The sequence below is a fragment of the Carcharodon carcharias genome, chromosome 21 (assembly GCF_017639515.1).
Source record: "Carcharodon carcharias isolate sCarCar2 chromosome 21, sCarCar2.pri, whole genome shotgun sequence".
Lineage (NCBI taxonomy): Eukaryota > Metazoa > Chordata > Chondrichthyes > Lamniformes > Lamnidae > Carcharodon > Carcharodon carcharias.
Genome location: NC_054487.1, coordinates 50395084 through 50407198, shown reverse-complemented (window position 1 = coordinate 50407198; position 12115 = coordinate 50395084). Strand labels below are relative to the sequence as shown.

General features: G+C 44.6%; 1 protein-coding gene across 4 annotated transcripts in view; it reads left to right on the top strand.

Annotated features, from left to right (window-relative positions):
* Nucleotides 1-12115, top strand: part of ergic2 (ERGIC and golgi 2) — an 80316-nt gene that overhangs the window by 15322 nt on the left and 52879 nt on the right. For all 4 annotated transcript variants that reach the window (XM_041216134.1, XM_041216135.1, XM_041216136.1 and 1 more), the window contains exons 5-6: nucleotides 1738-1808; nucleotides 2215-2255. In XM_041216134.1, the coding sequence (XP_041072068.1) occupies nucleotides 1738-1808; nucleotides 2215-2255 (112 nt within the window). The remainder of the gene's footprint in view (nucleotides 1-1737; nucleotides 1809-2214; nucleotides 2256-12115) is intronic.

The window sequence follows — 12115 nt, the reverse complement described above, 5'->3', positions numbered from 1 at the left end:
CATCTCCTGAGGTCCCCAGCATCATAGATGCTAGTCTTCAACCAATATGATTTACTGCACGTGATACCAAGAAACAGCTGAAGGCACTGGATACTACAAAATTTATGGACCCCAAAAACTTTCTGGCAATTAGTACTAACTGCAGAACTAGCTTCAGAACTGGCCACACCCCTAGTCAAGCTGTCCCAGTACAGCTGCAACACTGGCATCTATCTGGCATTGTGGAAAATTGCCCAGCTATGTCCTGTCCACAAAAAGCAGGACAAATCCAACCCAGCCAGTTACTGCCCCATCAGTCCATTCTTGTTCATTAGCAAAGTGATGGAAGGTGTCATTGACAGTGCTATCAAGAAGCACTTAGTCAGCAATAACCTGCTCACTGACGCTCAGTTTGGGTTCTGCCAGGGCCGCTCAGTCCCTGACCTCGTTACAGCCTTGGTCCAAACATAGGCAAAAAAGATGAACTCTTGATTTGAGAGTGACTTCTCCTGACATCATGACAGCATTTGAGTGTGTGTGGTATCAAGGAGCCCTAGTAAAAGTGAAGTCAAAGGGAATCGGGGGAAAACTCTCCACAGGGTGGAGTCATACCTAGCACAAAGGAAGATGCTTGTGGTTGTTGGAGGCTGGTCATCTCAGCTCCAGGATATCACAGCAGGAGTTCCTAAGGGTAGTTTCCTAGCCCCAACCATCCTCAACTGCTTCATCAATGACCTTCCCTCCATCATAAGGACAGAAGTGGGGATGTTCACTGATGACCGCGCAATGTTCAGCACCATTCATGACTGCTCAGGTACTGAAGCAGTCCTTGGCCATATGCAGCAAGACCTGGACAATACTTTGAATTGGGCTGATGAGTGGCAAGTAAGATTCACGCCACACAAGTGCCAGGCAATGATCATCTCCAATAAGAGAGAAACTAACCATCTTCCCATGACATTCAATGGCATTAACATCACTGAATCACTCACTATCAACATCCTCAGGGTTACCATTGACCAGAAACTGAACTGGACTAGCCATGTAAATACTTTGGCCAAAAGAGCAGGTCAGAGGTTGGGAATTCTGCGGTGAGTAACTCACCACCTGCCTCCCCAAAGCCTGTCCACCATCTGCAAGGCAGAAGTCAGGAGCTTGTTGGAATATCCTCCACTTGCGTGGATGAGTGCAGATCCAACAACACTCAAGAAGCTTGATACCATACAGGACAAAGCAGCCTGCTTGATTGGCAAATCATCCACCATCCTAAACATTCACACCCTGCACTATCAACACACAGTGGCAGCAGTATGTACCATCTATCTACAAGATACATTGCAACTGCTCACCAAGGCTCCTCAGACAGCACCTTCCAAACCCACGACCACTACCATCTAGAAGGACAGGGGCAGCAGATGTATGGGAACTCCACCACTTGCAAGTTCCCCTCCAAGTCACACATCATCCTGACTTGGGAATTATGTCGCCGTTCTTTCACTGTTGCTTGGGTCAGACTCCTGGAAATCCTTCTCTAATAGCACTTTGGGTGCACCACACTACATGGACTGCAGTGGTTCAAGAAGGCAGCTCGCCACCACCTTCTCGAGGACAATAAGGGATGGCAATAAATGCTGGCCTATCCAACGACGCTCAGATTCCATGAATGAATACATTTTAAAAAAGTGTTAATATTTACATCTGATTACAATATTGGATTGTGTATATAATAACTAAAATAATACTTTTGTTTTTAAACAGATATTGGTGCAGATGTCCTAGACTTAGCTGAAACTATGGTGGCAGCTTCAGAAGGGTTGAAATATGAACCAGTACGTATCGGTTTTTAAAATTACTTACAAAATAGCAGCGAGATATTTAATTTTCAGTCTCTTTGTGTTGGGATAGTGTCTGTCTTCACGAACTCCTGAATACAGAAACAGTGTGTCTTCACACTCCATGGTGCAGCATTTTGATATAATACACTGCTCAGTATTTCATTCCAGTAATTGATTTGAGTATTCAATTATCAGAATATTTTTTTGCAGTCTTATAGGAATGTCTTACAAACAATTTTTTATCGTGGCTATTTTTGTCAGAATTTATAGAGCCTTATAAAATATTTTTGTGACACTATTTTGTCCCCTCACAGTTTTTAAATGACATACAGCTTGTCTTCAGGAACAATAATACAGTTCTACATAATTGACAGTTTTGTGTTTTCTTAAAAAATTGCAGACCGTTTTTGAATTATCTTCACGTCAAAGAATGTGGCAAAGGTAAGATATACAGATACTAAATTACTGCTGCTCTGACATATTTGTATTTGAAAGTAGTATCCCTGGTAAGGGTAACATCAGTAATATAAAATACCTGCCTATGACTAGAGCAGTTTCTTTCAATTATTATGCTAGCAAATGGCTAAGTTCTTTTGAAGGTTTTGTAATCATTTTTATATTATTTAAATAGATTCCAACTCAGTAAATAATAATGGTCAATAATAAGCAAGCCAAGGCCTTGTATTTCAAATATTTTGAAATTCTCTGGAACTTTATAAAGGCTAAATTAAGCTAGGGTAGGTAAAATTTTACAGCGAAAATCAGCATGCCTTTCTATTTTTAATTGATTCAAAGTAGTAATCAATATAGTCATTGACCGTGTGGAAACCATTTAGTTTAATAATTCAGAATGTGGAAAGTAGTTTTCTAAATGTGTTTGCTGAATTCCTGTGCCTATGAATTCTACTTACTGCTGGTGTTACGGATTGTCATAAATTTAAACTCTGTGATTTAATTCTTTAAAAATGGAGGAAATTTTTTAAACTTTTAATGACCTATGAAATCTAATGCTATGATAGTGAATATGTGTATATGTTACACCCAGTTTTTGAAACTGCCCATTTCATGAAATGGCCAGTCAAATTGCCCATTTCTTGAAACGGGCAGCCTACTTGCACAGTTCATGAAACAAGGCAGTTTGACTCCCCAGTTCACGAAATAGGCATTGGAAAACTTGCTCAGTTCATGAAACGGCCAACTTTTGTGAATGAAAAATAAAATTTCATTCACATGTATAATCTGCTTAATTTTGTTTAATGCCCTCTTATGTTTCATCCAGCATTATGTCCAAACCATTCAGATATAGCTTGTTTTTTTTTTTGCAAAAATATACTTTATTCATAAAAAAATCTTCAACAACATTTCAAACCATTTCAAACTCACCAAAAATACAAAATCATCAAAAATACAATCAGGTTCAACTTTTACAACATGTATCACAAGGTGCATCAGTACAATCAATTTTACAATCATTTGCGGACATTCATTTTGAGCTGTACATCCTGAGGGGCTCTACGTAGTTCCCAGCCCCTCGGTGCACTGTGGCAGAAAGGTCTTAGGCGGCGACCCTTCCCCATTGCGCCTTTGCGTTGGCTGCCCCAAGCTTTAAGTGCGTCTCTCAGCATGTAGTCCTGGATCTTGGAATGTGCCAGTCTGCAACACTCGGTCGGGGACAACTCTTTGCGCTGGAAGACCAGCAAGTTTCGGGCAGACCAAAGAACGTCTGTCACCGAGTTGATGATCCTCCAGCTGCAGTTGATGTTTGTCTCGGTGTGTGTCCCTGGGAACAGCCTGTAGAGCACAGAGTCCTGTGTCATAGAACTGCTCGGGATGAACCTCGACAGAAACCACTGCATCTCTCTCCAGACCTTCTTTGCAAAGGCACAATCCACAAGGAGGTGAACAACGGTCTCTTCACCACAGCCACCTCGAGGGCAATGTGCCGAGGGGGTGAGACTCCTGACGTGTAGGAAGGATTGGACGGGAAGGGCCTTTCTCACCACCAGCCAAGCTACATCTTGGTGCTTGTTGGAAAGTTCTGGCAATGAGGCATTCTACCAAATGACTTTGACAATCTGCTCGGGGAACCATCCCACCGGATCTACCCTCTCCTTTTCCCTCAGGGCCTCTAAGACGTTATGTGCCAATCACTGTCTGATGGACTTGTGGTCAAAGGTGTTTCTCTGCATAAATTTTTCCATGAGGAACAGGTGGTACGGCACAGTCTAATTACTTGGAGCGTTCCGCGGCAGCGTGGCCAGACCCATCCTTCACAACACCGGGGACAGGTAGAAACTCAGCACGTACTGACACTTGGTGTTTGCATACTGAGGGTCTACGCACCGCTTGATGCAGCCACACACAAAGGTGGCCATCAGTATGAGGGCGATGTTGGGCACGTTTTTTCCCCCTTTATCTAGAGGCTTGTACATTGCGTCCCTGCGGACACGATCCATTTTCGACCTCCAGATAAAGCGGAAGATGGCTCAGGTGATCACCACCACGCAGGAGTGTGGAATGGGCCAGACCTGTGCCACGTACAGCAACAGCGAGAGTGCCTCACACCTGATGACAAGGTTCTTGCCCGCAATGGAGAGGGAGCGTCGCTCCCACATGCCCAGTTTCCTTTTCACCATAGACACTCACTCCTTCCAGTTTCTAACGCATGCCCTGATCCCTCTGAACCATATCCCCAGCACCTTCAGGCAGTCAGCCCTTACAGTGAAGGGGACAAAGGATCGGTCAGCCCAGTTCCCAAATAACATGGCCTCACTCTTCCCACGATTTACCTAGGCTCCCGAGACCAGTTCGAACTGGTCGCAGGTGTGGATCAGTCTGCGCACCGACAGCGGATTCGAGCAGAAGACAGCGACATCATCCATGTACAGGGAGGCTTTGATCTGAGTGCCTCCACTGCCTGGGATTGTCACTCCTCTTATGCCCGGATCCTTCCTGATGGACTCAGCAAAGGGTTCTATGCAACACACGAAAAGAACAGGCGAGAGAGGACAGCCCTGCCTGACTCCAGAATTAATCGGAAAGCTATCTGATTCCCACCCATTGATTGAGACTGCACCACTGATGTTAGTGTAGAGCAGTTGTTTCCACTTGCGAATTCCCTCCCTAAACCCCATTTTGGAGAGCACATCCACCATGTAGGTGTGCGATATTCTGTCAAAGGCCTTCTCCTGATCCAGGCTGATGAGGCAGGTATCCACACCCCTGTCCTGTACATAGGCAATCGTATCTCTGAGCAGCGCAAGGCTGTCAGAAATCTTCCTGACCGCCTTAGTGCAGGTCTGGTCAGAGTGGATCACCAATTCCAGAGCGGATTTGACCTGACTGGCGATGACCTTGGACAGAATCTTATAGTCCACATTCAACAGTGAAATGGGTCGCCAATTTCTAATTTCTTCCCTTCCCCCCCTTGTGCTTGTAGATGAGGGTGATAATGCCTTTCCTCATGGATTCTGACATACTGCTGGCCTGGAGCATACTCTTGTACACTTCTAGCAGGTCTGGGCCGATCCAGTCCCACAGAGCCGAATACAACTCCGCCGGCAAGCTGTAGCTTCCAGGAGTTTTACTGTTCTCTAAGGACTCAAGGGCCTTAGTCAGTTCGTCAGGAGTTAGCGGTTTGTCCAGGCTCTCCCGTGTACTGTCGTCTAAGACCTCCGTGATAGAGGACAGGAACGACTAGGAGGCCATGTTGTCTGTGGGCTTCACGTCATACAATCCACCATAAAAGGATTTGCTGATCCTCAAAATGTCGGACTGCGATGACTTTACTGAGCCGTCTTCTTCCTTCAGGCTGCTGATCACAGAGCTCTCTCTGTGTACCTTTTGGAAGAAGAAACGTGAGCACGTCTCATCCTGCTCCACGGAGAGGACTCTGGAACGGAAGATGATCTTGGAGGCCTCCGAGGCAAAGATCGAGGCTTGCTGGCTCTTCACCTCTTGGAGTTCCTCCTTGACATCGACCCCCATCGACTGCAGCCGAAGCAGATTCTGCATGTTTTTTTGGAGTTGGGACATTTCCCTCTGTTCCTTTCTAGCTTTCTGGGTGCCTTTGAGAATGAAAAACCTCTTGATGTTTCTCTTGATCGCTTCCCACCAGTGTGTCAGGGGCTCAAAGAGGGGTTTCACAGATCTCCAACCTTTGTAATCCCTCTTGAGCTCCTCAATGTTCTCTGGAGTCAGCAGGTGCACGTTTAGCTTCCATGCCCCCCTGCCCACCCTCTGGTCCCTCTCTAAGTGGCAGTCAGCCAGTAGGAGGCAGTGGTCAGAGAAAAACACCGGCTTGACGTCGGTGGATCTGACTGCGAATGCACGGGACACAAACAGGAAGTCTTTCCTGGAACGTATGGACCCGTCTGGCCGCGACCAGGTGTATTGACACTGCGCTCCTTCTGCAGGGTTGCTGAAGACGTCGTGCAGCTTAACTGTTTCCATCAGGGATCTGGACGAAGTGTCCAATCTGCTTTCGGCCCTGCCGGATCGTCCAGCCGCATCGATGATGCAGTTGAAGTCATTGCCCAGAATGACTGGCCTGGAGGTCGCCAGCAGCAGTGGGAGCTGCTGAAAAACCTCCAACCGCTCGGCCCCTTGTGATGGGGCATTCACGTTAATTAACCGGAGTGGAGCGTTCTTGTACATTACGTCTGCTACGAGGAGGCGCCCGCCCATTTAGATATAGCTTGTATTCATCAATTATTACAATACAGCAAAAGCAATTAAAGAAACAATTCATACATACATAATGTGCCTTTATTCAATGTACATTTCAGACTCATTGTGACATCTAAACATTTCAAATTCACTGGTTTATATCCTGTTATATTTCATTCAGGATCACACCCAAATCATTCAAATGGCTTGTACATCAATATTAACAAAAACAGCATAAATACATTTCATACATATTTAATATGCCAGCACTGTCAGCACAGGTCAAAGTTGTCATGGGACTTTTGGCTGTGACTGGCACTGTTGCAACAGAGACCTGCTTTTAAGCAGGAACATCATCTTGATAAGCAGTTACTCCTGCAGTGACATCTCTGGAAACCTTGCCCACCACAAATACTTTGATCACATACAATCTCACAAAGGCTGAGTTGTTTTGGTGGAATGTCTTCTGCACCCAGTCCACTGTACTGTACAAATTCAAACTGATCCTTGGCGAGTTTGCCTTTCACAACCCCCTTGTGGTGCATGCATTATCCACTTGGCTTGCTGTATAATGCCCTGGCGTGCCACCTTCCTTGCATGTCTGGCAGGATGAAGTTTTTCATTAGATTTAGGGTCATCTGTAGTGGGTGGTCCAGAGGCCTGCTCAGGATCATTCATGGAGGATGGTCCTGGGGATGCCTCAGGATTGTTCATGTTGAATGATCCAGGGGCTGGCTCAGGGATGCCCATGTTGGGTGGTCCAGGGGCCAACTCGGGGTCATCTATGGTGGATGGCTCTGGGACTCTCTCAGCATCTTCCATGTTGGATGGTCCAGCAACTGGCTCACAGTCGCCTGTGGTGGATCGTTCTGAGGTCAGCTCAGGACTGTCCAGGGGCTGGGGAAAAAAAGCAATGCTTTTCCATACATCTCACACAGCAACTGATGTACAGCCCTATAAGAGATTGTGGGACGTGTGCATACTTTTCAGAAAGTTTCTTGTTAGTCTTCCTTTCACCATCATGGCAGTTTCAATATGAGCTTGTCACATGATGTCTAGGACTGCTTTCTTGGTAGCCATGTACTCACCATTGCTCTTGGTAACCTTGTCCACGTGACCTAGAGATGCAAGCACTAAAGTTTTCAGGATGTGATATTCAACTCTTAGGAGTTTCTGTCCAGTTTTCCCACACTTGAGGACAGAATAACCTTCTGTTCATAGTCAGCAGACCACAAAATAGCATAGCTCTCAAGACAGTCATCCTTGCCATATGAGCCTTTGAAATCAACACCATGTAATTTTCATTTCCAGCATGGAATTCCACACATGGTATTTCACACCTTTTATCACCTGCTGTGTGAGCTATCAAAGCCAAGTAGGCGGATGTGACCTGGTCCTTTTGAAACATATATTAAACTTTACACCTACCACCAACCACCATTTGTGCCTTTTGTAGACAAACTTCCTTTCCCACATTTGCAGTGTGCACGCATTGAGCAACTTAGTACATGATGTTAAGCTTGTACACTGCAACAGGCTTGAGGAACAATTCCATGAATAAGATTTTAAAACTCATGCACAACACTGAACGTTTCATGAAATGATGAGTCAAACTGCCTATTTCATGATCTGTGCAATAGGTTTGCCCAGTTCATGAAATGGGTTCCACCAAGTCCCACACCACCCTGACTTGGAAATATATCACCGTTCCTTCACTGTTGCTGGGTCAAAATCCTGGAACTCCCTCCCTGACAGCACTGTGGGTGTACCTAGGCCACATGGACTGCTGCGGTTCAAGATGGCAGCTCACCAACACCTTCTCAAGGGCAATTAGGGATGGGCAGTAAATGCTGGCCTAGCCAGCAACGGCCACGTCCCATGAGTGCATTAAAAAAAAACAATGCCCCTTTCATGAAATGAGTAGTTTCACAAATTGGGTGTAAACAAATATATGTATCTGTTTATCATGTTCAGTTTGTGGAAAAGTAATCACTATGTAATTTATAGTGGGCACTCTTGGACTTATTCTTATAGGTAGGTTGTTTCTTATAGTTTTCTGCAAATCCTGTTTCCTCCTCTCGTGGAGGCACTTACTTATGCTCAAGTATGGTTCTTCAATTGTGAGAGTCTGGCTCATGAATGTCAGTGGACTATTTTGTCATGTTTAATCCTGTCCCCGTTCATTATCTACACATTGCATTTTCAGCAAAGCTCACTGAATAGACCTTTGGAACAAAAATTATAGTGCATTTTCTTTCCTTTAACTTCCTTTATCAGCAAAGCAGCATTAGCCTTCCAGTGGCTCAACATGGTCTGGGCAGCCAATAGCATCAACACAGCTGTGAAGTTGTGACTGTACATGTCCACCGTAGTACCAGCTACAATCTATGCTGGTGAGACACGGAAGAGAACTGCAGAACTTACATAAGTAAGCTTGATGTCTTTTCACCAGTGCTGTCTGTGTCAGATCCTGGGCATCACATGAAGAGGCGACATCACCAGTGAAGAAGTACTACAGAGGACTGGTCAGAGGCATCTGCAGGGCATTGTGGCAGAGACATGACTGAGGCTGGCAGCACACTTATGCCCCCCAGATGTACGCCCTGCCAGAGTGGCAGTAGAACGAACACCATCAGATGAAAGAAATAGATGGGGCTGGAGCTTGAGTCAGATGTAGCTATCACTCTGTCTGAGATTAGCTAATTCATCACAGAGCAGGGGTGAAACCTGGGGCCTTCTGGCTTTTATGTATTTTATTTTGGCTGGTTGCGGAGGTAAGATATCAATATTAAATTGGTTAAAGGATTCTGTTATGAGGAAAAGCTAGAAAATCTTAGATCCTTCTGTCTTCAAAGGAGAGAATAAAAGGCAATATTATGGAGTCATAAAAGGTGGAATAGAAAGGATTAACTCATGACTGCAGGACAAAAGAGGACACTGGTAGAGACTGGTAATATCTGCTGAGGTAGGGTCTTAGACTTAATTCCTCTGCCCCCATGCAGGACAATGGGCAGCATGACTATGACCTGGTGTGGACATCGATCCCTATAATCACCCTCCCTGGAGATGTCCCTTCCTAGTTAGGGGATGTGGTCGATGCCCTCTATGTTCTGTTGCCCGATGGTGATGGGAGGCCTTGTCCAGTCATCATTGTTTGTCTTTGTCTTCTCGCAGCTGATGAGTAGATCAACCTTAGCACTGCTACTTTCAGGACTGGTGATCACATCTTTGAGTGTGTGTGATTCTCCGGCCAGCAAGGCAATGTCATCTGTGAAATCCAGGTCTGTCAAGCAGTGATGTTGCCACAAGATGCCCAAAATCTGCACTCACCATTGCCTTCCTCTTGGTTACAGATTTTCATCATGAAGAAAAGGAATGGGGAGAGTATGCAGCCTTGCTATACTCGTGTAATGATAGAGTCCATGGTGCTGAGCTGACCTTGGCACAGCAGCTGGAGTCATGGTATAAGGCTTTGAAGATGTTGATATATTGCATCAGGACGCCATATATTCTTGCAGTGTACCAAAGTGACTGGTGATGGACGTTATCAAAAGCCTTTTTGAAATGAATGAAGTTGATGAATGGTTTCTGATACGCTAGGCTCCACTCTGTGATGTTCCTGAGCGTAGAGGCCTTGCAGCATAATCTGCCACTCTGGAATCTGCCTGTTCTTCATGAAGGGTACGGTCTATTTCTGTTTTCAATCTATTGAGGAGCACCGTGCTGAAGATCTTGCCAGGTACTGACAGCAGTGTTATGCCTCTCCAGTTGTTGTCGTCACTGAGGTTCCCTTTCTTTGGCAGGTTGCAGCTTATTTCCTGCCTCCGGTCTTCCTCAGTCAGGTAATGGAGGCAAAATCTCTGAAAACATTTAACAAACAGTTAGATGCTGTGATCAGGGATTGTAGGTTTTTATGGAACAATGAGCTCACCAGCCCCTCTCAGATGTACTTTTTGTTACCCTCCAATGCATAATAAAGGGCTATTCTAAAATCTCCTTGTGGCTGCTAATGATTCTAATATATAATTATTGAGATCTCTTGCTCCATTATTGCTGTGCAGGAGGAGTACCTGTCACACCTTTATGAGGGGCTGTTATTGTTTAAAGAAGAAATCCGTACTCCCAGTAATTAAACGACAGAACTATGCCACAAGATTTTACATTTTTAAAACAAAAAACAAACATTATACAAAAAGACATTAAACAAAGTAAGCAGCACTACCTTAACACTATAGCTTATAAAGATTTATGTTATAAACTCAGTTCTATTTGTTACTTACCCCACGAGTTTCCTTACCTTACGAAATCTTGAAGGTTCATTCACTTCTGGGACCAACCCAAAGGTATGCCACAGCCCTTGGAAAGTCACTTTAATTTTTCTTCAGTGTTACAGCTGTTCTCCGAGGTAAGATTCAATGGGGGCCCTTCCACTAGCTTTTTGGCTACGTGACCCTCCACCTTTTCTTTATAGACCTCAGCTCCTTGTTTCGGTTGCCAGTGGATACCGAACTGGCTTCTCACAGCTTTCCAAGTTAACTCTGCTGACTGCTTTCTGCCACAAGGCTCTGTGAGGACTGCTATAGATTTATTCCACCAGCTGCAAGCTAGAGCAAATCTTGCAGCCGCTTTTCCCCCAAGTTCCAAATTGAGAGTTCCACCTGCATTTCATGCGCTGAATGATGAAATTAATATTTTCTCTGCTTGGGAGTGCAGGTCTAACTGACTAACATTCATTTCCTATGGATCTCCCCACTGAATTGCAATCAACACAAGAACAAAACTGTAACTGCCTCTTCTGTTCCCAAACTGAATGGCTTGTTTCTGCCAGCAAACACATACAGATAAATTAAACAAAAGAACTGTCTAACAAGGCATCGCCCTGAATCATTATCTCTGTCACAATGTGGCATGCGTTGGGATGATTCAAACAGAAATGTAAACAAACTATTTTATCTTCAACACAACTCTGATTCTGTAACCCTAGGAATAATTTATATATCTAATGGATGTAATTGTCCTCTCACCAGATTCCCTAGCTCCATTACAAGCTTAGAGATAGATCATTCATTGCTCAAGATTTTTCACCATCAACTCTGACCTTCAGGACAAACATGGGCTACCTTTTAACTCTAATTAACTCCAAGCTTGTTTGAATTGCATTTACTTCAGGGTTGTTTCAATTTATCAATCGGATGCCCCATTTTTCTACAGTTAGTTAAAACTTTAATTCCTAAAACTATAGCTTATATTCTTAAAATATATGAAGCATGAACTAGGTTCTTCACTGATGATTGAACAGTGTTCAGCACCATTCGTGACGACTCAGATACCAAAGCAGTCCGCATCCAAATGCAGCAAGACCTGGACAATATGCAGGCTTGGGCTGACAAGTAGCAAGTAATGTTCGCACCACACAAGTGTCAAGCAATAACCATCTCCAACAAGAAAGAATCCAAACAACGCCCCTTGATGATCAGTGGCATTACCATCACTGAATCCCCCACTATCAACATCCTGGGAGTTACCTGGGAGAAACTGAACTGGATTAGCCATATAAATACTGTGGCTATAAGAGCAGGTCAGAAGCTAGAAATAGTGTGATAAGTAACCCACCTCCTGACTCCCCAAAGCCT